At 40.9% G+C, this 27871-nt stretch overlaps 1 protein-coding gene across 1 annotated transcript; it reads left to right on the top strand.

Moving 5' to 3' along the window:
• Positions 1 to 24560, top strand: lonp2 (lon peptidase 2, peroxisomal). Its single transcript, XM_071457477.1, has 17 exons — positions 1 to 378; positions 1796 to 1931; positions 2348 to 2461; positions 5260 to 5391; positions 5714 to 5836; positions 5952 to 6115; positions 6513 to 6607; positions 8274 to 8392; positions 8497 to 8636; positions 14958 to 15099; positions 15748 to 15898; positions 17066 to 17192; positions 19212 to 19351; positions 21188 to 21273; positions 21902 to 22109; positions 22249 to 22439; positions 22523 to 24560. Exons 1-17 carry the CDS (start codon positions 146 to 148, stop codon positions 22751 to 22753), a joined length of 2532 nt encoding a protein of 843 aa, XP_071313578.1. The 5' UTR covers positions 1 to 145; the 3' UTR covers positions 22754 to 24560.
• The last annotated feature ends 3311 nt before the right edge of the window (positions 24561 to 27871 follow it).

Here is a 27871-nt window from a genome sequence, read left to right as displayed (position 1 = left end):
CGGTGTCGATGAGAACTTTATTTTGAAATTATTACCCGGAAGTCGAATGTTTACGTTGGACTGGCCCGTTTGACAGCGGGAGGACGTGTTTGTTTGCGGGACCCGTTTTACAAAGCGTGACCTGGCTTCTAAAAAACCACAAACAATGACATCCGGCGGCGGCATTCAGATACCGAGCCGTCTCCCGTTGCTGCTGACCCACGAAGGAGTGCTCCTCCCGGGTTCCACCGTCAGGTTTAGCGTTGACTCTGCGCGAAATATGCACCTGGTCAGCCAACGGCTGCTAAAGGGGACTTCGCTGAAAAGCACAATCATTGGAGTGATTCCCAACACCAGAGACCCAGAGCACGACACTGACGACCTCCCCACCCTGCATAAGTAATATATATAACATAAGTTAGATTACATGGATGTAGAGTGAACAGTTGGGCCAACAGCTGAGTTTGATACGGTGCTGTGGTGTTGTTTTGGGGGGGGGGGTGACAACAGCTACCCCGACATGGAGGACAGGAACCCTTCAAGATGTTGCGAGGGAAAGCTGAGGGGTTGGGAGATGATTACAAGATAGAAAAGAGCAGTTATAGTTAACTTTTCTTGTGAACCCTTTGTACCCTGTCAGGCCTTTAAAAGTGGCTAAAATTAAACAATTCAGTAAAGTGAATCATCCCACCAGGCGACTGTTTGACTGTTAAATATCCAAATATTAACCATTTGATCAACACTCAGTTCATATTACATGTAAATTTAACAGGTTATATCTTCATATCACGTTTCAGCGGCATTGCACAGTATGTAATGCTATTTTTCCTTTATTATTCCCTTTTAAAGGACTGCGAGCTTACATATCCTGCTGTGATTAAGCTAATTGGTATTTGCTGTTATGTATAGGTCATAATTTTTGACAAATATTTTAGTGTGTGATTTGTTCTAGAAAAGTCTACTGAGCAGTGCCCCCTTGTCAGTCACAATCAACCATGCACAGAGAACTGGACTTCAACCTTTCATCTGCTATCTACCAGACCAGTCTGGTTACTGAATAGAGACTAGCAAAAAATCACAGAGGTGTTTTAGTGAGGGGTAACACTGACAGCTTCTACTGGATTCAAATGTAACTGGCTCACTATGAAATAGCAAACGCTGCTTAGGCTGACAGAAGCAATGCAAGCTGATCAGCTGTTAAGAAAGCTTTTGTGTCAGTAAATTGTGGTGTCCTCACATATAACAAGTGATTTGACCCGTGTTGTGTTATTTAAATTGCTGAGGCCGCCTTGCTGCATGTTTTGACAAAGTGGCAGCTCCACGCATTATATCATAGTAAAGCCCCAATAACCACAGGACTGTCAGTCAAGTTTGTTTTTTCGTGGAAGTCTTTTTACAAACGGAGAAATAAAGGATAACAAAGATATTTAGTTTACAGTGATAGAAATTATTATGAGAATACCAAAACAGTTGCTGATTAATTGTTTGTGGAATAATGGAGTGATTGTTGTAGTTGTAATTGACAGGATTTGACTGAGATTTAAATTAGTGACTCTCACACACTGCATCAGCCCTGCTGCTTATGACAGTATTGTTTGATCCAAATTAGAAGGTCTCTGAGACCCCCCTCCAACAGGATCAGAGGTGAAGGTTGAGTCTTTACAAGCATCAGGGCAGACTGTCATTTTGTATTGAAGAATGAGCCTTCCTGGCTCAGGATTACCCAAATTGGTCACGGCTGTCTTCCAGTGAGTTGTCTCTAAGCACCCACCTCCTCTATCTCACTCTGACTTTCTCTCTCTCTGTCTCTGTGTAGTATTGGTACAGCAGGGATAGCAGTACAGGTGGTGGGCAGTAACTGGCCTAAGCCCCACTACACCCTCCTCATCACTGGACTGTGCCGTTTTAGAGTGTCAAGTCTGCTGAAGGAGCGACCCTTTGTTCTGGCAGAGGTAAAGATATTAGACCCTATTTTGTGTAAAACTGGTCTGAGATTGTCTCACAATTAAAGCTTAACCTAATATCTGGATCCAAAGCTGTTTCACTGCCCTGTCTGAATGGAAATTTTAAGTTTGTTAATTTTTAAATTAGTTAATAAGTACCTCTGACAATATTGGGTGTGGTCCAAAGTGTGTTCTGTCGCACCTGTAATCACACCCAACAGTGATTTGAATCTGTTCTGACATGCCCCGCAATTATTTGCAATGAATGCAAAATGAAAGAGCGTTGTGTAATGTAAATGAAAACAGCTTTATTGGGAACTGTATTGAAATTCTGTATATATGTGAGCACAGAGAGCCGGAGAGGTGTAGGTATATGTTTTAGGTAAAGTACAACCAAAAACTCTCTAATTGCAAAAAAATTGCAGGTGGAGCAGTTGGATAAATTGGAGCAGTACACGACTTCAGCAACAGAAGGTGTCACCGCTGACGATGGCGAGCTGGGGGAGCTGTCCCAGAAGTTTTACCAGGCTGCTGTACAGGTGTGTGTGTGTAAGAGAGGGAGTGAGTGAGAGGTAGTAAAAAACAAAAAAAAACGAAGGAAAAAAATATACTCAGAGTACTTGAGTAAGTTTTGGCTTAATTGAGAGAAAAAAGATCCAATGCCCCCAAACTGTTCTTGAGTTACTGCCTGTTGCTCTGCTCAGCCAACAGAACAGTTTTTTCATTTTTATGTTATTTTATTGGCCCTCATTGTCATAGTAGAATTGGGGAAGAATACAAAAAATAAATAGATACATTCAAAAATTTTGTGGGGTAGTTGTCAATGTATTAATATTTTCTATTTAATATTGTTTTGGGGCCTTTAATACAGCTGCTGACAAAGCAAAATCTATATTTTGTCTGCTGACAGTAGGCGGCAGGACTCGGAGCGCTGCAGTAGTGACATTGTTTTGAACTCACCCACAAACAGGCAGCGTCATCTAGCAGTTTGGGTGTTGATTATACAAATGATAAAATCTTTTAAAGGCAGCTTGTTCAATACTGCTTAAAAGACAGAAGTGTTATAGAAAAATAAAGAGGTTCAGTATCTTGACCTACTGGACAACAGCTGATAATTCAGTTCAAGCTTCCAGGTTTTGCTGTAATTCAACTTTTTCTCCCCTTTGTACTTTTTAGCTTTCACCTAATTTTCTTTTTACTCTCCCCTGATATTCAACATTTCTTTTATTCATTCAGTATTGACTGTTTTAACCGCTTGAGAATGGAAAGCCGAAGATTGTTTTACCAGTTGCATCCAGTCGCATCCAGATGTGACTTGTTAGTCAGAATTTGTAAAGGACCTCTTTGGTTGAAGTGAATGACTTTTGAATTGAAAGTGACATTAACTTGAAACTGTTTCTTTTTGACAAATAACCATAAAAACTTTCTCATGCTGGAGCACATTCCCAAAATACCAGAGCTATACAGTTTCCACTTAATCTATTGACTCTCACTGTGTTTCCACCCCATATAATGATAGTGCCTCTGGCTGCATGTCTAAATATTGATATGATTTAAAGTAGGTAAGTTTGTGTGTGCACATGTTAGTGTGCAGATGTGCTTTTCGGTGTTTGTGCTATGATTTGTACAGTGTCAAGAAAAAGTTTGTAAACCTTTTGGTCATAAAATGTGAGCTGATCTTCACCTAAGTCACAAGTATAAGCTAGTATCACACAAACAGTTATAATCTTACACATTCAAAGTGCTGATGGAAAAAGGAAGTAGACTCTTGGATTTAATGACTAGTTGAACCTTCTTTGGCAGCAGTAACCTCAGACAAGAGCTTGTGGTAGCTGTAGCCGCACAATGTTCAGGAGGAACTTGGGACCATCCTTCCTACAGAACTGCTTCAGCTCAGCCTCATTCTTAGTGTCATCCCACGGCTTCTCTCCTGGATTAAGGTCTGGGAAGTTTTCCCCTCCATGACAACGAGCTGTCCAGCAACAGATGCAGCAAAGCCCCAAATCCTGATGCTCCTTCCACCGTACTTCACCTTTGAGATAATGATTTCATGTTGATATGCAGTGCCCCTCTTACACCATATACAATGCTCCATGTTCCTGCTAAACAATTCAACTTTTCATCAGCCCATAAAACATCTTTCCAGTAGTGTTGTGGAGTCTGAAGGTTGCAAACCTCAGGTGCAGTGATGTTTTTTTTGGAGACCATCAGGTTCCTCTGTGGTGTCCTGCCAGGACTCCATTTACTGTTACTGTTGCAGACTGATGAATATCTAAAGCTTCTAGATGACTGCGCCTTCTTAGTTCTTTCTTTTGTGAGGCATCGTTCACATCAACAGATGTTTCTTGTGAGCAGCAAACTCAAACTTGTTTCAACTCAAACAAGTATCTCTAACGAACACTTACTATTTTGTTTCATTAACTCGACAGGTTTGATATCTCCTGACTCCAATTAGCTTTGTTGATGCCATTAGCTGAGGAGTTCACACTTTTTCCAACCTATTCTGTGAATGTTTGAATGAGGTTTTCAGTATGGACAGGAACCATATTTTAAGATAAATTTATACCCCAATACAGGTAAATCCAAGGTGTTCAAAATATTTAGCTATTTAGGGAATATTCCAATATTTTGTGAAATACACCTACTCACTTTCTTGCCTCGAGTTAGACAGGAAACTTGATACCACTCTTAGCTCAGCATAAAGACCGAAAACAGGGGAAACAGTTAGCTAAAGTGTCATTTTTGACACATATGAAATATAACGTGTTAATCGTTGACCTTTCGATGTGCAGGGAGGCAAATTTTGCTGCTTTCAACAGAGCTCGCTGTTTCCATCTGTTTCAGTGAGACCAAATAGAGACTACAAAACCATTATTTTGCCATCTGATGGCAAAAAGTGCATTCGAGTGCATTTTTCACATGTAGTATATTAGAATACCTCTTGCTGCTGAGCTCATCATTTCTGTTTTAGCCAGCAGATGCTGATTTTGGGATATTAAAAGTGTCCTCTCTTATCTCATCTTGCTGTGGGACATCCTGCGGGTTCCAGCTGTGAAGCACCTTTAGAAGTTGACAAACCTATAAATTGAAAATTCTGCTTTCTTTGCACTCAGAATTTATCTTAGAGCTGGTTTTGACTCCAGCTGGGTGAACACCTGGTGCCCTCTGAATGAACTTTGAAATGTCAGAATTTGTCAAAATCACAGGAAACAGGCTCAAATCATTACAGGCACAAACTATGATGGATGATGACAAACATGCTGTGGTGGATTGATCTTGCTTGGTTGTGTGAGTAAAGCAAATCCCACTGTCTCCATTTGTGTGTTTATATGTGTAGTTGTTAGGTATGTTGGACATGTCTGTTCCAGTGGTGGCGAAGTTCAGGCGTCTGCTGGACAGTTTGCCCAGGGAAACGCTGCCTGATGTGGTCGCCTCCATGATCCGCACTTCAAACAAGGAGAAGCTACAGGTGGAGTGTCTCTCAGTCAAAATTTCACTAATTACTCATATACAAAACATGTGATGTGACAAAAGGTGTAAAGTAAGACGTTTAAAATAAGTCACAATTTGTAGTGTTTGTAATGTGATTTTAACATCTTTTCATTTTTTCTTATATCTACATCTTTGTTTATAGAAAAATGAGACAGTCCAGGTGAAAATTGGTGAAGCGTCTGGCTTAACACAACTGTGTATAAACATACGTTTCTGCTTGCCACAAGACATTGGTGTAAGGTTGTGATTTTTCTAAATAATTGACAGGTACTTTTTGTATCTTCTTGTGCGCTGTGAAGGTCCTGGATGCGTTGAGCTTGGAGGAGCGTTTTAAGAAAGCCCTGCCCATGTTGACCAGACAGATAGAGGGACTGAAACTACTGCAGAAAACCAGGAAGACGAGTCCTGATAATGAGAAGAGGGTAACAGACGTTTGCTTTTCTTCTTTTATACACATACACACACCGACACACACACATTTATATATATATATATGGGGATGGAAAACAGAAAGCTCTCTGTTTCCCATCTGTTTAGGTGTTATCGGTGCGTAAAGGTGGAGTGTTTCCAGGCCGGCAGTTCAATCTGGATGAGGAGGATGAAGATGATGATGGAGATGACACCGCAGTCCTGGAGAGGAAAGTTCATGGGGCAAACATGCCTGAAGCTGCACTTAGAGTTTGCCTGAAAGAACTCAAGAGGTGAGCTTCTTTTTTTTTTTTTTTTAACCAGCATCTTCTCATTTAACATTAAAAAAATGTTGTATGCACCTTTTATATCCACTCATGTATTTCTAGTTGGTATCTTGGTTAAACTATGATTTTGACTGCTGGGGCATTTTTGGTAAAATAACGACATACAGTATTCTGCAACATTGTTGTAATGAATCAGATCAGACATTATTAAATTAAATTTAAAAATCCTTTTAGTGAGAAGAAAATTAGAATTTTTATAAGAAGCTGACATTTTAAAGATTTTTGAACCTTACTCTGAACTAAATCCTTCAAATCATAACTCTGATCTGGTTCTGTCTTGAGTACATAGCCCTATGTCTTCTGTCATATGGATGTTAGAGTTAACCTTCTCATCTGTATTCAGATTGAAGAAGATGCCTCAGTCCATGCCTGAGTATGCCCTGACCAGAAACTACTTGGATCTGATGGTAGAGTTGCCATGGAGTAAAAACACCAAAGGTAAATAAAGCTACAGGTGTCAGATGCCTCAGATGTATATCTGTATATATTTATCTTTGTCTTTGCACCATGTGTTTCATCACTCACTGTGTTTTAATGCTGAAAAATGCTTGATAAGAGTTTTTGAATTTTTCAGTGTAATCAGTCTGAATGTTTTTCTGGTGCACTGCACTTTTGCTTCGAGGTGTATCTGCCGGAGCTCTCTCAGTGGTCAAAACTAAAATCTTCTCTTGACCAACTGAAATAATCACATTGAAGTATTAATGATCAATTACTATGATAAAAAAGTCATTTAATGATTAATCAGCTGTTCTTTTCACAAATTCATCCGCACCCTTAACTCTACAAGTATTTGAAACTGCACTAATCAGTATTTTTATATTAACAATGGATGAAGTGACGATGTGTAATGTTAAAGGTGTCACTTCTAGTGATGAACCTACAAACAATGATCATAGACTCTGTAGTTCCCAGTTCTACAGAGCTTTTTAGCTTCTTTTGCAGCTTAATGTTTTGCTTTTACAGCCCACCACTTTTACAGTTTGGTCCAGTCTCACAGCTCTCATCATCCTAGTTTCCAGCGGCAACAAACAGCTAATTTCCTATATATCCTAAATTTCCTGTATACTACCTACCCATCACCAAACAGACTAGCAAAGTAGACTAGCTAGTGTGCATAGTGGAGCATTTAGCCGCCAAAGAGCCAGATATCTTTCTCAAGAGTTGGTGGAAAGCCACACAAAGCTAAAGGGAGAGTGAATATAGGGATTATATTTATCAGCTGGCAGACACACAACTCTGAATAACTGCTAATGTTGCTCTGTGTTTGCTGGATTTATAAATTGGCAGTAATTTAACATGTTAGCCATAACAATTTTGGAAGGTGATAAAATGTCAGTGCTGTGTTCACAGCTTGTTGTGTTTCACTTAATGTAATGAACCCAACACCACTTACCTTAAATCTAACAGTCCTCTGTTAGTCCTCTGAACAAACAAACAGTAACGATAACCGAAAGTCTTAACTCCCAGATCACTCATATCTAAATGTGAACCCAGACTCATTTCCATTTAAATTCCATGGTGATCATGTTACCCGCAAAGTAAATACAGTAAACCATACACTGCATATGTGGTGGCCAGCCACAAAATGATGAAGACCCACTGCCAACAGATTTCACAAACAGACTGTATTGTACAAAGGCTCACAGTCACTGCTTTCCTTTGTCTCACTGTCTCTGCTCACCACAGATGGATCCTATAATAAGTAACCTCATAATAGTGGAGGCTCCAAAATTTGAGGACAGGGTTCATTCAGTTACAGGATCAGAGTTCATAGCAGGAGCAATCTGCTGCAAATAAATCCAAACTGGTTTTTTTTCATCACACAGTTTGGGAGAATTGGCTGTCCTTGAATGGAAATATCTTTCACCTGGGGCTTTTTATGCCTGTGCTTTGTGTCGTGTCTTTATTGATGTAACTACTGGTTTCTAAAGCCCCACGAGGTAGTAAAAGGTTGTTTTTTACTCTCCACTCTCAAATTACAGTCACTTTTTCCTCTTTCCCATCTCACTTTCGGCATATCTTCACTAACTTTAATGTTTTCCGTTCTTTCTGTGAACCATCCATCTCATCCACATTCACCCCACCCAACACACACACTCTTCAGACTGCCTGGACATCCAAGCTGCTCGCACTCTGTTGGACAACGATCACTATGCCATGGACAAGCTGAAGAGACGAGTGCTGGAGTACCTTGCTGTTAGACAGCTGAAGACTTCACTCAAGGTGCTTCTTATGGATCGCACAGTCTGATAAATGTGTAAAGGCAAATGTTTCGTGTTATATGAAGCAGTTTCTTTAATGTGCCACATCTGCTGCTGTGTCTTTAGGGCCCCATTCTATGCTTTGTGGGCCCCCCAGGAGTCGGTAAAACTAGTGTTGGACGCTCTATCGCCAGGACTCTGGGCAGAGAATTTCACCGCATCGCTTTAGGAGGTGTCTGTGACCAGTCTGACATCCGAGGACACAGGTAGGCTTCTAAGATAGTAACTCTATTGGAGGGCCTATAACAGCAGATGTTGGTACAACATACGGTGGGGTCCAAATTTACTTTAATGGGAAAGTAGTCTTAGACTTTTGACTCCACTGTATGTGCCCAGAGACATCTCAAAGATATGAATTTATGGACCTCAAACTCCACACAAGATAAGACATGATTCAACTTCACAAGATGCCTGTGAATATTCTCATTTGTCCAGGTCATAGTATCTCAAAGGAGTTTTAAATCAAAAGCGACTGGACTTGGTTATTTGTCTAGGAAGACGTTTCACCTCTCATCCAAGAGGCTTCATCAGTTCTTTCTCGCACCTGACCAGGCTGGGACTGGTCCAACTATCTGGTGTGGAGACCCAGGTATTTTTAACCTCTGGGAGGGGCTTTCACAAGGCTGATGATGTCATTGGTTCCCTTTGTGCTCCATGTGCCAACGACAGTCGTTAGAGTGACTGTCTTGGTGGAGAGTTGGTTTCGACTTCGTTAGAGCACAATAGGGCTCTAAAGAAGTCGAAACCAACTCTCCACCAAAGAACTGATGAAGCCTCTTGGATGAGAGGTGAAACGTCTTCCTAGACAAATAACCAAGTCCAGTTGCTTTCGATTTAAAACTCCTTTGAGAAACTTCACAAGATGCAACATTTATTGAATTTCCAGCTGGGTCTTTTTTTTTTTCCAATTTTGTGAACAATATCTCAGTAACACTTCGAAGGAATTACTTCACATTAGGTACAGGCGTTTCCTTGCACTCAAAAATGAACTGATTAGATTTTGGTGATCAATGTTCAAGGTCAGTGTGAAAACACAGTTTTGGTTTTGTGAATGCTGACATACCACCTCGAGGGAATCCCCTCAAATTTGGCACGTTCTCTTGGACTCAATGCTAATTGAGTCCAAGAGATTCTCAGCCAATAGAGTCTCAGCCATCATTGTCTTACGAATACAAAAGGTTATAATACGTCTTCAGGGCAGATGGGGGCTACAGTGAGTCACCATTGGAAAGTGATAATATTGGCTGGAATGGGGAGGGGCTAGCTGGTTAACTTCAATAGAAGGAAACAAGTGGTAGAAACAACAGTTAACATCAGTGTTCCTTTCCACCGCTGGAGACAGCTCTTGGCAAGTAAAGGAATCAAGTTTGCTGCTGAACCTCAACAGTATCTACATCTTTGTGTTTTTTTCTAGGCTGTTATGCTAAGAGCTGTTTATGTTAATGTTGGCTTTGTAGCAACAGCAAAACTTAATCTAGTTTCAGGACAGAGTTAATTGAAGTTCTGCATATAACACTGTGCCAAAGGAAAATGAGTACATTGTTTTGATGGTGTATTGGAGCAGCACTCTCTGCAGAGAGGAGCAAGAGCTCTCATGAGTAAAACATCTGGATTACATGTTATACATGATCCATCATCACACAGCAGCTGTAGGTAGAGCAGATCTCCCACTAATCGGTAGGTCAGACCCCCAGCTCCTCCAGTTTGCATTTCCAGGTATCCTAGGGAAGGATACTGGACCCCGCTTTGCCCCCAGTGATGTACCATGATGTGTGAGTGTTTGTGTTTGAAAAGCTCTATGTATAGAACAAGTGCTATGTGAATGTGTCTGTTGTTATGGTTACGGTTTTAATCTGGAATTGTTACAGGAAATGTTGATGTTGTATAAACACATAATGTAGTACTTTTATCAGGAGTGGATTGAAACAAGGCTTCATACTAAAGTGCCAATACGACCAATTGCACATATCAAACAGAGGAAACTCGAAATAAAGGCCTGTTACCTTCAGAAGTTGAGGTAAATAAAGGTCCCGCTCCGCTGTTGCTGTCCAGCTAAAACATCTCTAATCCAGCAACAAATGTTTGGCTCCGCTGCAGTCAGTCAGCGCCGCCTAATAGAAACAGTTTGCACTGATTCATTTTGAAAGAGCAATGTTCAGTGGACAAACTTCAACTCAGTCAGTCAGTCAGTCAGTCTGTCAGTTGGTCCAGCCATAAAAGAAGAAAAATGAAGAAAAGATTTTTTTATTCAGTCCATTCACAGACTGGCACAAGATGCAATTGTTTGGAGAGTACTGGTGATATATTTCCAGTGACTCTGGAGGTAATTTAAATGACTCATGAACACATGTTAAGTTCATGCTGGTGAAAGGCAGCAGAGTGTCTACTGTGAGATCTAATTACATTTATAAGATTTCACAGCACATCAGTGTGGGACCAGTATAGGAAATGCTTCTTTTGAATTATAAAACATAGTTACCACATATTGGTACAAAAAAGAAATTAGGAAATCATGGTATATATTAAACAGATTTTTTTTATTTAATGAGTAACTGGTTACCATAGATGTACATCTACTTATACACCTGTGAGTGTGTGTGTACAAATGCGTACACATATATTCCCACATACCTTCTTGTGTATGCCCACGTATCAAGTGAAGGACATCAATACATTTAACAGCATATCATTGTCCCAGTCATTCTGTCTAACGTTAGGGTGATTAGCATTATTGTTTGTTAAATACTTCATCTATTTCTCCCATCTGCCTTCAAAGATATAAACTTGATTTTTAACTATCAGGGTATTTTTTTCTTTACCATCAATTTCATTTACAAGATCCTTCCATTTAGAGATAATTAAATTATTATCTGTTAACCAATTCCTTGTAATTTCTTTTATTATATCTACTCTTATTACTAAAAACAGGTAGTAGTCTATCATCTTAATCTCTGGCATTTTCCAAAGTAGTGGAACAAGTGGGTTTTTCTTTAGAAAAATACCAAAAATGTTAGACTTTTCTCTAACAGAAACTTTTCCAATAGCCACTTAAACTTTTACATATATGACTGTGGTTTGCCATCTGCTCACAATGTTCTCTTCAGCATCCTAGAGTTAAGTTTTCATTTTTCTTATGTCTTAAAATATTCTTTCCAGTCATTTGAATTAGTTGTTTCATGCATATTTGTTCCAAATCATCTTAGGGTATGTTGAATGAGAGTTCATTTTCATTCAGTTCTTGCATATGATTTTTTTTATATTTGGGGAAAGGCAGAGGAGTCTGTGGTATATCGCCACAGTTTATTTCTGTCTCTCTCCATGTTGTATGTGAGCTTTCTAACATCCACCCATTAACATTTCCGATCTGTGCTGCTTGATGGTAAGCTGCCAGGTTTGATAGATTTCGACCGCCCATTTCTTTTGGCTGTTTGAGATCTTTGTTTTTTATTCTTGGTTTCCTGCCATTCCAGATGAATTTTATTAAAATAGAATCCCGTTGTTTAAAAGTAAAAATATAGGTGGTGCCTTGAAAAGGAATAACAATTTTGGTAAAACATTGATCTGTTTTACTTTAATTCTTTCCCAGAAAAATGGATCTATTTGAATTTTTAAATTGTCTAATGTGACTAATCAAGTAATAATTTTTTAAGGATTTTTAGAAAACAAGATGTCCAGATACTTTGGTTTATTTATCCCAAGGTATTTTATCCTTTCAACTTCCAATTGGAATGCAGCTTTGTGTTTGATTTCTTCCCTGACTCTGCAGCCCAAAACCATTACTTTTGATATGTTTGCATTCAATTGTTCCAAATTCTTTATAGAGATTCTGGTAATATTTGGAAATCGATTTGCTATCGCATTCCAGGCCCCTTATTAATACTTTTGTTGGTTTTATTTTCATTGAACTGCACTATTGATGGCCTCTTTAGCTGGTGCAGATAAGACCCATTTATACTGAGGTTTCTAATTCCTCAGTAATTTTCTTGCATTTTCTTTTTGTTTTTTTTTTCTCTAGAGGCATATGACATTCTTTCGCCCCTTAACCCTGAACCCCTTCCCATATTATTACTGGATTTATATCTTCTGGATTTATCTTTGTTAAAAACTCACTTTCTAAAAGGAGAGAGTTGTTAAATCTCCAGTTAACAGCACCTTTGCACACACGACTTAGTGTCATATATAAAGGTGCTTGATATGATGTATTTGACCTGGTACCTCGAAGAAATTCATTGTCCCCCTTGATGTTGGGCCATCCAGGCCCAGAGGCACCAAAGCAGCCACAAATCATGATGCTCCCTCCACTGCACTTCACCGCTGGGATTATGTTTTCGTGTTGGTATGCAGTTTCCTTCTGACATCATACTGCATGTTTTTCTTCTAAATGATTCCACTTCAACATCAAGTTTAATCAGTCCATAAAACATGGTGTCAAGGTGGTCTTAACACCATGTTCAGGGGCGCAGCTCGTGCTCACCACCAGACTTCAGGGGTGCAGCTGTTTTTTTGGAGAGCAGCAACTGGAAATGGAAAATAAGTGCAATTAGCCTATATTGATGTTATATTATTTCAAAACAAAACAAAGGTCACATATGTCACATATACCACATATTATGCAGCATATAACATTTTGGCAGAATTAGTTTGGCAGATTTTCTTTATAAATCTGCAGAGAACATCTGCAGCGGCGTAATCTTCCCCCCATCTCAGCTGGAATCCAGCCAGCTGCTGATATTGTTTCAGAAAATTATTGCATTTAATTTATTTATGATAATCATGAATGTGTAGTTTGTGTTAAAATGCTTTGGCAACATCCTGTGCAGTCATACCATTAAAGCCACTTGTTCTGAATAGTGTTAAATAGTGTGCATATTGAAGTTGCCCCAAAAATCCCACGTTAAACTCAGTGATAACATGTGGTTCACAGTGTATCCTCGGGAGAAACGAATGCTTTTAAGAGGAAGAAACTCTTTATTTCCTCTTTGGGGAATACAAAGGAAGGAGTTTTTCCTGAGCTGACACCGTCAACATTATGTTGGTGAAATTTTGTAGATGACTTGCTGAGGTAAAGTGTCGTTGCTATGGAGACAACACATTGTCTTGTTTAGTTGCAATGATGTAAACTGGCAGGCTTCAATCTCACAGACCACACTTTTTTGCAAGTAGTTGCAAGTTCCAACTTGTTTTGTCGAGGATCTTTGGCATAAAAACCCCCAGCAGCCTCTCAACATAGTATCTCATAGTTTTGTTAAGCTGCAAAACAGCGGGAGGTCATCAGTTATGTAATTTTCTTTCTTTCTTGTTAATCTGTGATAAACTGTAATCTGACAGCTATAAAAATGTTCTGTACAAAGGTGTAGAAATGAGAGAGTACTGTGGTGTTTCTTTGATATCATGCATCAAATTTACTGAAACACACACAACAAAATCATTATCACAGATCACACTGATTGAGTCACACACACAGTACAACCTGTCAATGAAGAAAATCAGTAGAGTTCAGGAGTTATGTCACTCAGCTCAGCTCTGATCAGTCTGTTAAGAACCTCTATCAGGGACGAGCAACGCGATAGATTTAGTGTATGTACAAGGGTGTGTGTGTGTGTGTCTGTGTTTGTGTTTGCATGTGTGTGGGCATGCACAGAGGTGTGCGGGGCTCGCAGGGATGATCCTGGTATTCTAAAGGAAGACTAAACAGGGTTGAGAAACTTTTGACTCAGTCAGATGAGAAACACGTGTCTGACATACCAACAGCAGGAGAGCAAGAGATAGAGATGAAAGCCCTGTGACGGTCAATTTACAATTTGTTCAACTTTAAAAAAGAAAAAAAAACTCTCAGAAAAATAGACAACTCCAGTAGTTTTGTGTTTACAGTTTTGTGGTTGTTCTTGTTTGTGTTTTCTTTGTTGTTTCTTGTATTTGCTTTCTTTGAACCTCAGAAACTGCACATTTCATGCCTTCAACTTGTAAACACTTGAAGCTTGCTTGCATTAGGTAATTTGTTACAGAGAACATCAGCCATCTTCTCAAATGAACTCCAGACAATCTCTGGACACTGTCCATAGAATTAGGTGTTGCCCTTTCACGTGTAGCGCACAAAAGGACATTGTCTAGCGTCAGACGCCTTCACAGATGCTTGATAGACCTGGAATGGGACACAAAAAGCACGCTGAGATGGTCCTTCTTTCTCACCCTTGGGTGTTAATATTCTTCCAGTTTTGTGCCAGTGACATGATCAACTTCATTTACACGTTCACTGGCTCTACACACAACTTGGTCAGATATTACACGCATTTTTTATGAGGGACTCTGTTTAATGTCAGTTGAGAAAAAATCAATTCAGGGTTGCAGTGCATGTGTAAAAGCTCTAATAGTGTGACACAGCAAAATTGACCTCGACATAATATATTTTGGCATTTTTTTGTAGTCACCAGCAGAATAAAGTACATTGAGAGTCTTCAGTTTGTTTGAAATTGAGTGAAAATATTTACACAGTAGATAAGCAGTTCATTTACTGTCCATATCTCCAGGCGCACATATGTAGGGAGCATGCCTGGCCGCATCATCAACGGTTTGAAGACAGTAGGTGTGAACAATCCTGTCTTCCTCCTGGACGAGGTGGACAAACTGGGGAAGAGCCTGCAAGGAGACCCTGCAGCCGCGCTGCTGGAGGTCAGTCTGGTTCTTTCTCTCTCACTTTACCTGTGGAGTAGTATCACATGTCATCACTGCAAGTTCATTTCCTGAGCAAAACCTTAACCTTTGCTAAAGTTGCTAATAAGCATTGGTTCTGCTTCCTCACTGCGCCGTCCTTTAATTTCCTGTTTCAAGGTTTTCACCTGTTGCTGTTTGTTTATTGAACAGCAGGATTACGTGCAAAGTACTGAACCCATTTGCACCAAACTTGGTGATGGTATGGGGCGTGGTCCAGGGAAAAACCTGACATATTTTGGTGCAGATGCGGTTCAGGAGGCGGATCCAGGAATTATTTTTTTTTTATCACTTTCCTTAAAATTTTTCGACACTTTTGTCAAGTTTTTAGGAAATAATGTTGATGTAAACAATCAGACATATTAATGTCGATGATGTTGAGATCTATGACTTTGTGCAAGTTGGTGCAGATTCATATAATATTCACACAGTCTGGGTGTGTATCCCACACATCCAGACTGTGCCCTTGGCAGAGGTTTATTTTCTACTGAGTGCCATTCTAGTTGTTTTTGTGCTTTTGTGTTCTTCTGTTTCCAAATGAGTTAAATGTAGCGTAGCGAAACACTGAAAACACTCATCGAAACAAATGCTGTCCACATGTTCCCTTAGGTCCTGGACCCAGAGCAGAACCACAGCTTCACTGACCATTACCTCAACGTGGCCTTTGACCTCTCTCAAGTGCTCTTTATTGCCACTGCAAACACCACAACCACCATTCCCCCGGCCCTGCTGGACAGGATGGAGGTACTGCAGGTGCCAGGTGGGTTTGGGTGCAGATGAGTCCTGCTCTTAGGAATCATCTTGACAGTTTCAGTTTGACCTTGAAGACAAACACTTGTGACAGAACTAATGTCATCCGTATGATTGAATTTACTGCAGTGTAGTGTGGGAGCAGATGAAACATCTCCATGTCCAATTGCGAATCCAATCAGTATCCTGACAGTTCAGCTCTTTTTTTTTTAAAGACCAATTTAGGTAATTTTAGCTCATTAAATCTTAAAGGAGAACTCCACCAATTTTACACGTCAAACTGTGTTTACAGGTGTTAGGCAGCATGTGAAAAAATTGTATTTTTGTGACTCCAGAGGGAGCTGTGTGAAGTCTGAAAAACTTGGACCTCTGCAGCCTGCTCCTTATCTCTGCTCCAGACTCGCGCCTCAAGTCCACAGCCACTACTGACACAACATGCTCAGATCTCTGACAGAAGTGCAGACGCCCTTAACAAAATGTCCAGGGGAACACAGGGAGGGACATAAGGATAACAGGCTTAACAAGTTTACACTGATTAACCACAACAGCCAAGAGCATCGCAAGTCTGGAAGGAGTCTGTGTTTATTGAGTAACACAGGTAACAAAAATACAACAAGACAAACATGGAATTAGGGGAAGCAGGGAAGAGAAACGTCAAGAGAAACGTCAGGGTCTCCAAGGCCAACAATAACAAACAAAACCCCCACGCTAGCTTGAAAATAAAACTCAGGTGACCGACCCAGTCAAACAAAAAACAAACTCTGACTTTTCCTGACTGTCCACAAAACATCAGAAAAATTGAATTTAAAAAGAAAAGACAGAGAACCCCCACACAAACCTCCTCTGCATTAATAAGATTAAAGGGCAGCTTGGTGGCCAAAAGAGAGAAAAAAAAGGAGGGGGGGCAGTAGTTCTGGGAGGCTGATAGAGATGTGCACTGATGAGGAAGTGATGAACAGCTGACCGATCCAGGTGAGTTAGTTCAGGCGGCCAATGAGGGAGAGAGGAGGAGGGCGTGGCACACACTCACACACACTAGGACATCAGTGGACGTAACAATGACAGATTTTGATGAGGGGGAGGAATGCACAGAATAAAAAAAGATTATCTCTAGTTTGCTGCATCAAATTAAACTTTTTTTGTGTGTGTTTGTTTTTCTCCATATCCATTGTTTCAGGCTACACCCAGGAAGAAAAGGTGGAGATAGCTCACCGTCACCTGATCCCAAACCAGCTGGAGCAGCATGGATTAACACCTCAACAGCTGCATATACCTCAGGACACGACACAAGATATAATCAGCAGGTACACACAAACACACACACACACATGTCAACAAACTTAATGGGAAGAGGAAATAATTCAACCTAAGATCACTCAAAACGAAAAAGTTTTTAAGGGAATATGTTGACATTTTGGGAAATAAGCTTATTTGTGTGTTTTGCTTTTGTAGCACATAGTAGGAGTCTGTAGTGCTTCAGTTTATCCACTGACGGAGGTTGGTGCTGTCAGAACAGGGCAAAATACTACAAACAGTTCAATGTGTCACTTGTCAATGTGTTTTGCACCTGATCATTAAACAGATAAAGTGAACTGTGTGCTCCAGTGTCTTACAATAACAGTCACTAACTGAATTTGTACAATAATTTTTCTGCCGTGCAGCACAGAATTGACTCTTGTACTCACAGGCCTCCTCAGTCTGCTCTTCATATAGTTTATTGTGAACATCTGCTGTAAAATAAATATTTCTTATATCAGCGTCTAGATGGAGATTTATTCAGTTGATTAATACACTGCTGTCCGCTGATGTGATAGACACAGAGTCCTGCCAAGCACATATGTCTTCCTGAAAAAAAAAACAGTAAGAAGGTCATTGAACTAAACTCCTCAGACTCATCTGGACGATTCACCATCTCCACAGCTGAGACACTGCTACATTTAGCGTATGAAGCAAAAACCCAGTGTGAGCTCTGTCAAGTGGTTCACTTGGTATCTGTCTTGACTGTTGACCTGTACTTGTCTGGCTGAATGACCTTTTGATTAGAGAGAACATCCACATTCTTTCTGTTCAGCCTCCAGTGCCTCGAAGTATCAGCTGGGAGCGGAGTCTGTTTCATATTTTCACGAGTGACACTGATTCATTTTCTGTCAATCAGCTAATCGATTAATTATGTCAGCTCCGGTGTGATTTTAACGGTGACCTCTGATAATGCAGTGCATTAAATGGCCTGATCAGACTGTCTGGCTGATTAAAAAGAAAGCTGCTTGCATGGAGCTGTTGATGAAAACGCCTCTGATCTTTTCAGATGGTAAGCATTATGTTGTCTGCAGACCAGCAGAGCCTCCGTACACCACTCGCTGCACTCCAGTCTGGTTACTATAGAAACAGCCAAAAGCACACGTTGTCAGAGCGATGCTTCCTATTTTACTGGCTTTTAAAAAAACAAACAAAAAAGAAAGTGTTCAGCAGTGATGTTACCTGTGACGCAGAAGCTCTGAGGCGTGTATCAGAAAAATGAATCTATTTTCAGTGAAGCTTTGTATAAAGGCTTGATTAGTTTTATCAAAGTCACTGGACCAGTGACGTCCAAAGCTCCGTTTCACACACACTCATGACACTGCTTTGAAATCTGATTCAAAGGTTGTTGTGGATTGTTTAGGATGTTGTGGATCACGCCAGACCCCCTACCCAAGCACCAGTAATTCTGCAGAACACTCATATTATTCGATGTATTCATTATGACCAAGTGCAAGTGTGTGTGCACACATGCACCTTTACTTCCTCTGTTCATGAGTTTTGCTTGTTTACAAAACGCAATGCAAAATGCAAAAGGTTATTTATTGTTTTTCAGTTATATGGAGAATGCTTATTTATTTATGTATCAGTTCATTTAGTCACAAATTCATTAATGTATTCATCTTTTCATTCCTTTTTGCTTCAAGAAGATTCATGTGTTGGTCAGCTGTGAAACATTTTGCATTTTCCTGTTGTGTATTCATTTAGATTTCACTTTAAGTGGATAAAATTGCCATTTTTGCCCATCAATCTACACTTAATAAGCCATAATCACAAAGTGAAAACATGTTTCTGCAAATGTATTAAAATCAAATTGAAAACACCAGTTGCAAAAATGGCTCTTTCCATTTCAAATTAAAGCTACAGCACAATGAAGTGTGCAGAAAGTGAATGGGTCTGAATACTGTCTTAAGCCAGTGTGGTTACACACCTAGCAAGAGACGCCATTGTACCAGTGAATCCTTATCTCACATCCACTTAATTTTATCCATCTGTTGTTGTTTTTGTGTCTGTGTTTGTGGTGTCAGATACACCCGAGAGGCAGGTGTGCGCTCCCTAGAGAGGAAGATCGGGGCGATCTGCAGAGCTGTGGCTGTGAAAGTCGCTGAAGGTCACAGAGTCATTAAGACAGAGACTTTGATCCTGGAGGGCCCCGCAGAGCAGGAAGGTGGGAGCCTGAGCTGTTTGTTTTCTTTCTCACTGGGGAAATGTGGAATCAAAAAGTTAAATTCTTAACTGCTTATCAGCAAGAAATAAAACACCAACCCCCAACTCCATGCCTTGTGATGAAAAGCAAGGTGGAACAGGAGGCAGACAGAGAGAGAGAGAGGCACACAGCCTGAGCTGTCATGTTTGAGGGAGTAAAAAAAAAAAAAACAGAGTCAGAGAGATGCAGTGATTTTCTGAAAGTTTCCAGTGATCTTGTCAGCAGGACATGTTTAACTGATTTCCTGAGACTGAGGCTGATCTGAATGCATATATATATATATATATATATATATATGCATTGCTTATGTACTATAACAGGTCCAAAGCCTGACACAGTAAAACAATAAGGTGATAAGGCAAAGCAAATATATTGTCACACACAGAGGTCATTCAGTGTGCTTAACAGAAAATACAATACACACAAAAATAGAGGTAAAAGAACATAGGAAAACAGTATAAAGTAGAACAGATAATGTATAATTAAAGTGATTAGAAGATTAAAAGATTAAATGTTAGTTAAGGCAGATTTGATATCCATTGAGAGTTTAGGTGTAAAGATGGGTTCTGAGGCTGGATTTGAAGCCTCAACAGTCGGTCAGAGATCTAATCTGGAACAAAAAGTCAAAATCCATGTGGATGTTCCATTTTACAGAGTCACAGCTGTTTGGCACAAGGTGGTGCTGGTCAGTTCAAATGGAAATCAGTGAAAGAGACCAGAGTAGGAAGTGGGTAGCATGAAGTCTACCACACAGAAATAGGAACCTTGAATGCGTTCATGAGCTTTGAGCGAGTATAAACCAACATTCATTTAACTGTTCTGTTGAATAAAGTCAAATAGCTCTGCCTGATGTTTGTCATTTATCCTGTTTAAGTAGACTGTGTCATTTAGACAAGTAATATCATTTGAAAACAGTATTTTATGGCGGCTGCTGGTTATCTGGAGTGTCCTCAAAAGTACAACTTGATGTCTTTCAGTGGCTGAGTAATGAGCTGGATAATGTGCAGCCATCTGGTCTTTATTGTAAAATAAGATCTGTCGAGTCTTCTGTCCGCATGGTTGGTGGGAGACTAGCTCCTGATACACAAAGTGATTCTGGAAAAACAGCAGATTACTAAAAACACACGTTAGGAGGCAATTTGCTCTGCTGCCAAAACAAACTATGAAGCAGTGTAAAGTAGCAGACATGAGGGTGAAGGAAGTTAGAGTGAAAGAGGACAAACATAAACAGAAAATATCAGCAGTTGTGCTCCTCTGTAGAAAGCTGTCTGTGTTGCCAGGTAACAGACATCAACCACACGCAGCACAAACATTAGTTTACGTGCAGAATATCTGTGTCCTCGTGCATGTGTTGTGCATTTTGCCACAGGTGTGCTGCGTGTTTGATGCTCCTGTGAGCTGTTTGAAGCTCCGTGTTCGCTTTTCTGCGCTTCTTTGCATAACGTCAGCGTGTTCGCACCTGTGCATGTTAGCAGCTGATTTTCCAGTCTCGGCTGCAGCTGCTGTCGCCCTTCTTCCTCTCTTTCCGTCCCTCTCTGAGGCCCTCTTTCTATAGATGCTTGCAGCACGCAGTGTGTTCACATGCTTCAGAGTGAGGTGATTTTTCCTCACACTCTGCAGTCACCTGAGTCCAGAAACCTGGATCCAAAAGAGAAACATTCCTGCTTTAATCTGGTATCTGACGCGTCTTATGTGACCTTTCAGTCGTACTGTGAAAGTGAGTTGGTGTTTAATGCTTTAAACAGATGTAATGTTACATAATGAATTAACCGTATGTGTGTGTGTGTGTGTGTTTAGACAAGGCAGCGCCCCCAGAGATGCCCATAGTGATCGACCACATCGCCCTGAAAGACATCCTGGGACCTCCACTGTTTGAAATGGAGGTAAGCAGGCTGCCATCAGAGAGAGAGAGAGAGAGAGAGAGGGAGAGAGAGACAGAGAGAGAGAGAGAGCTGGGTGGGGTAGATGGAGCAGCAGCTACAGAGGATTAGTCGTGTATATAATAATGTAGACAGTCAATGACAGAAACCTGTGCAGTTGTTTTTTTCTGTGACGGTCAGAACCTTGTGCACCTCAGCGAAAGCCTTAAAAATATAAAGGTGGCGTGTGAAAATGTCTCATTGCTACACAACAGCTGCTCTTCATAAAGTCAGCTTAGTTGAAAACATCACTGGAGATGTCATCATTTCATATACTGTAAAATATGATACAGTTTGTCTCTCACTAGGACTCCACTTTTTTTCCTCCTGCATATTTTTTTGATGATTTTTTCCCCCCATCCCCTTTTCCCTTTGTTTTCCTCCCTCAACATGTCTTCCATTCTCCTTCATGCATTTTCATCTTGCCTCTCTCCCTCCTTCTCTCCAGGTCATGTTTGCCGTGTGTTTCACATTCATTCCTGCATTTTTTTAAGATTACAAACCATCCTTCAACTCTTTCTGCGATCTGATTATTCCACCAAATACAGCTTAACAGATGTTTTTGTGTGTGTGTGTGTGTGTGTGATGGAAGGTGTCTGAGCGGTTTACCCTGCCTGGTGTGGCTCTGGGGCTGGCCTGGACCCCGCTCGGTGGGGAGATCATGTTTGTGGAGGCCAGTCGAATGGAGGGAGAAGGTCAGCTCACTCTCACTGGTCAGCTGGGAGACGTTATGAAAGAATCCGCCCATCTGGCCATCAGCTGGCTCAGAGCTAACGCTAAAACCTACCAGCTCACCAACAGTGAGTTCACACGCAGATGTGTCTCCATACTTACACTGTCAATGCCTTTACAGAAATACACAGGAGCTGCAGCAGGTAAAACTGTGAAAGAGGCTAAAAAACAAGCTCTGACAGAGTCCATCCGTGTGTGTTTGAACAGTGGTGGGTGCTCCAGATCCTTTAGAAGGGACGGACATCCACCTCCACTTCCCTGCTGGAGCTGTCACCAAGGATGGCCCCTCTGCCGGCGTTACCATAGTAACCTGCCTAGCCTCGCTATTTAGCGGCCGATTGGTCAGATCAGACGTTGCCATGACAGGAGAGATCACATTAAGAGGGCTGGTGCTGCCGGTGAGTTATCACATTCAACACACAAAATAAGGTGTAAATCCGGTCTGCTGTTTTAACCCACTGGACTGGCCTGTCCTCTTCAGGTGGGCGGGATCAAGGACAAAGTCCTGGCTGCCTACAGGGCAGGAGTGAAGTGCGTCATCCTCCCGAAACGCAACGAGAAGGACCTGGAGGAGCTTCCAGCCAACATCCGAGCCGACCTCGACTTCGTCACCGCCAGGAACCTGGACGAGGTGCTGAACGCCGCCTTCGACGGAGGGTTTCAAGGGACAGCCAGCACACACGCACCGCCTCAGCTGACCAGCAAACTGTGACACACTGATGAGAATACACGCACTCCTCCTAACAGAGGAGGAAGTGGGGTGTCCTTCAGCTCGAACAGCTTAGAGTTTAATGAGCTTTTCCCTGATTTGCAGTGGCAGGAGTAAACCATATCTAATTCTGAGAAGTCATGTTGTTCAGTCTTTAAAGGATAACCTCTGGATTTTTGAACCAGGGCCTTATTTTCTTATGTTTTGTGTAAATGGTTGATAGGCACAAAATCTTCTTCTTCAGCTATAGAGGAAGAACGTGGCATTTGGCATAAAGTACTATCATAAGTGCCTATAATATACTATAAGTATCTGAAAACATGGGTAGGATTTCTACAAAGATAGATCTTTTTTTTTTTTAAGGAGTAAGATTATTTTTCTTAAAACCAGAAACAGCAGCAGTTAAATCACTATGTTCAAAGCCCCCAGACTCCACTGACATGAGTAATTTTTGTCTCTATCAGTCATTTCCAAATAAAAACATGGGAAAACAAGGCCCAGAAAAGTCCCACAGTTATGCTCCAACCCCTTTTTAAGGATGTTTGCGGGTGAGATTTTTATATTGACAAGCTAATTTGAGCTAAATGAAGATGTGATTTAAGTCCACATGAACACGGACAGTGCACAACGACGTCCTGTCAGATGACGTCACAGCAGTTTATTTGTCTATGCATTTTAGCACTGCACACCCACTCACTCAACTCAAGTGGACCAGATCCAGCTCATGTCACTGCTGAATATTGCTCTGCTGCCTGTCTGGGTTCAGCCTACAGCCGGCTGTTTTCTTGTACATTTACATCATATTAGCAGCACTGCCACATCCTTGTGAAGAGGGTGTGAGCTTATTAATGCCAGGACACATTGGTGAGCAACTTTAGCACCGAACGATTGACACTTAGTTGTGTCTTAATGAACACACAAGTAATTGTATATTGACAATGGATGCTGTTGAGACGTGTTCAGTTACCAGGAGCCTGTTCGAAGGATCTATTACCGGTTTCTGAACTTTCAGACTTTGGAATTTATTATCTGGAAAGTGGAAATTTTTATTACTAACCACAAAAGACTAGTTAGTTTGACCATATATATCTTACAGTTTTAGATGGGCGTGTTGTCTCATCACCATGTTTCTGGCAGAGAGAATGAGACACATTTATTTTCTGGATTCCTGTGCATCTGCGAGCAAAGATGACGTGGTATGGAGCTCCAAAAGTTACAATGTATTAACAGGTTATCGCACAGGTTAATAAAAAATAAAACTGTATTTCATCTGTGAAGGTCAATGAGAAATATTGTTTGTTAAATTACTAAAATAGATATGAATTACTTTTCCTTTAATCTCTAATCAGTTAGTTGAAAAAACTAATTCAAGCTCCTACAGCAGTATCAGTACAGTATATGGTTGCTTATCTCCTGGGTTTCATCTAAGGTTTTGTTTGTTGACTTTATTTTACATTGAATTGTTACTCTGTCTCCCATAATGCACTATGTTCGTGCAGTATACCCTGCAGAGAAGGGGCACGCTGACTTGTAGGCAGGTCTGGGATCAATCTGTGTGCTGTGACTTGACTGTGACCACGAGGCTGTGATTATGCTGAAGTGCTGACTGCAGATTGGATTGCAATTCCTGTTATTAACATGAAAGATGAGCGGTGGTGCAAACATACTGATTTTTAAATGCAATACAGTGATTTCATACTAAACCAAGATGCACTTGTGTCCTATTAGATAAATATAAAAAAAGAAAATTGAATTAAAGATGGTTGAACTCTTGAAAAAATGTTCTTTCATTCCTTTAGATGTTCTTGTTCCTCAGTGAGGGACTGTGTTGGATACACACATGGATATAATTGTATCAGCATCTGAGTTTGTGTACATGTAATTCATCTAAATCCACCCTGAAGCAGAAAAAAGTGATTTACAACTATGTGCCAGAAATGTGACTTTTTTTTTTTTTCCTTTGCCCTATAATGTGAAACACCAGCATGCAGTGTTAAGACAGACATGACAAGATTAATGGACTGGAGCGGAACATTTCACACAGATACTGTCCACGCATAAAAGCCTAACACATCAAAAGCATCAGGCAAGAAAAACAGACTTGGCATACGACACTTGTACTGCAGGGAATATTAAAACACACGTCGTTGCAAGAAAATATGCAAACATCAGCGGCTGGGTGATAATTCTTTGTGGGTTCATCATCAGGACCAAGTCCATTCACATTACACACTGACAAAAAAGTCAGTCATGGCAGCCAAGTGTGTGTCTGTGAGAGAGATGATTGATGTCGGTCCCATGTTTTGTGATGACACGCAGCTGTTTGATGAACACACTGAAGACGAGAGACGTTCCTCGTCAACTCTCTCTCGTGTCCTTAATTGCTGACTCACACACTGTGTGTACGAACCTGTGCGTTTACCCAGCACTTTAATCCTGTCGCGTTTTACAGTGTAAATGAGCTGCATTAGTCACAGCCTGCACTTAGCTCACTGAGGGAGGCCTTAATGACCCGTGTGCAGGGGTGGACACAACAACAGGAGCACTTAGCCATATAATGCAGTCCAGCAAAAACAAGGCTGTGAAAGAAACGCAACACTCCCAATTCTGGGAATGTTCTGTCTCAGTTTAGCTCATCGGATAATGGTGGTGTTGGTGGTAACTGGATGACTTTATGTCCAGTCAACCATATCTCCACCAGGACCTGTAGTTATCAAACTGATAAAGGTAAAACTTTGCTACTTTTAATCCTTCTCACAAACCTAAGAATAAAAACTATCAAACTCCTACGTCTCAGAGCGGCAGAGGTCTCTGGAGTAGGTCCCTGATGACTGCAGCACAGAAACAGCCAAGGTTTTTTTTTTTGAGAATAAAAAAGCAAACTAGTTTTAGTTAGTTTAGTGTTATTTAGATTTGAATATTTGATGTTACAGCGAATTTTCTTTTCTGGCATTCGTCAGTGGTGCAAACAACAAAAATAAATTGGGTGTTGATTTTTATTTGTAATCACTGTCTAAGAATCTTCATCGTCTGCAAACAGAATTCTCTTCATTATATGATTTCACTGACGTACCTCATCAACAGTAAAATGTCTTCTGTCACAATTTAGTTTTATTGTTTCACCCTTATTTACATGTCTATACATTATAAATGCATTGGATTGATATTAATAATTGCCAGAGATGAAAAAATGACTTCTTCTCGCAGAATAACATCCCACTGAATAAAAGGGTTTTCTCAAAAGAATGTGGGAGATCAGTGATGTGTTGTATATTAAAGGCAAAAACTACAAAGAAAACACTATGTCAATTGGTTTATAGGCCACACTGTGCACTGTGAGTATATAGTATGGAAGTGGGACTCAGCTGAATGTAAATGTAGCACACAGGATAATTCATAAATAAAAAGATGTTAACATTTGTTGAGCACCTTTTTTTTTTTCCTGAAACTGGGGGCTGTAATAAACATATGAGCCTCCAGAGGCTGCTGTTTAGTCTTTAAGGATCAACTGAGGAAGCTCTGCGGACTACGAACCTGCCCCCTCCTTCACTGAATCAGTCTTGTTATGTGGCCGGTGCCCTTCCTGTGCTTTGCCACAGCATTTGTCACCTCCGTGTCTGGGCTTTAGTTCCTCACATCTCTCCCTCTTGGTCACGACACAAAAGGCCTCACCTCAGCCGGAGCACTACAGTGTTTGCATGCGGCTCTCTGTGACGCTGATGTGCATGGATGTGCTCTGCATGTGCTCTGCAGTGAGGTCACTGCAGACACACCCAGTTTCAGTGAAACCCCAGTGTTAGGACTCCCCCTGTGAGGCCTCTGGATTCAACCCCCTCCCTTAACCACACACATTTCCCCTCTGGTGAATAGAAGTCTTTAACCTGTACATAATTACTCACATACTGGCAGGGCGCCCCACCGCCTCCACCCACACCCCTGTCTTTTCTTCAGCTAATTTTAGGTGTGGACCCCCGTGACCACATGATGGCAGGAGAGGGGAAGTGTAGAGAGGGTTGACCCAGGATGTCTGGAATAGTCTTTAGGCCTGATGCAGCTTCTGGAAGACGCTGTCTGCTTTTTAATGTTCGGATATTTTAGAACTGTGCACCACATGAAATGATCCTGTACATAACCTAATATCTACCACTGTGAGATAAATGGGGCCCTTGTGCTCCTTTGAGGGATGAGGAGGATCATTAGGGAGTGTGCAAAAGTTATGGTGTGTGTGTGTGTGTGTGTGTGTGCGTGGTTTTTATTTCACTGTCTGAAAAAGAGAGAACCTCCCCAGCCTTATCAGGATTTTATTTCTTTGTCAGAAAAACAATACTCATGAGTCAGCAGCCACGCCAGCTGCTCTGTGATGCTGTGTTTAGACACAGCCATGCTAAATGCTAACAAAGAAGATGTTAACATGCAGGCAACATATACTGCGGTGACCTTCCTTAGCTTAGCATGTCAACATTCACTGATTAGCACAAACAAAGCGCAGCTGAGGCTGAGCGCTACGAGCTCGAGTGCCACTGCTGCCGACTCAAAGGTGGTTACACTTTTCCTCTGTTGCGCTCGCGATCCTGTCCTCCCTCGAACACCAACCTTATCCTGCTCTCACAGATCCAGGCCTGCACTCCCTCAAAGGTCGACGCACACATTGAGTAACACATTGAGTGTGCAGTATTTGTTCTGTGCTCCCTCAAATGTTGTTGTTGTTGTTGTCAGTATACCTCCATACGCACACTGCGGGAGGATGAGCGCTGTAGCTTGAAAAACAAAACACTTCAAAGAAAAATTACTGATACTTAAAGATAGTTAAAAAAAAGTACATTAAAAAACAACAGCATTAGAGTGGCGGGAGTAAATGTAATTTTCATCCCTGCTGCAGAACAAAGGAAAATGAAGTTAATGCATTTATTATGATAAATGTCTTTTTTTTCTTCTTCTTTTTTTACTGTTTCATTTTTGTACAAACAAACGACAAATATATTACTCAGTGAGTTTTCGAGGTGCCGGTAGCCGTCTCATGACCTTCGGACAGAACAGTGCGAGCTGATTCCCCCGGTTTCCAGTCGTTCCTGTGTGCTACGTTCCGCTAACTAGCTTAACCCTCAGCTACATGTTTACCAC

Source organism: Trachinotus anak, unplaced genomic scaffold (assembly GCF_046630095.1).
Source record: "Trachinotus anak isolate AG129_WGS33_773 ecotype Australia unplaced genomic scaffold, CSIRO_AGI_Tana_v1 ptg000002l, whole genome shotgun sequence".
NCBI lineage: Eukaryota > Metazoa > Chordata > Actinopteri > Carangiformes > Carangidae > Trachinotus > Trachinotus anak.
This window is presented reverse-complemented; position numbering and strand designations above follow the sequence as displayed.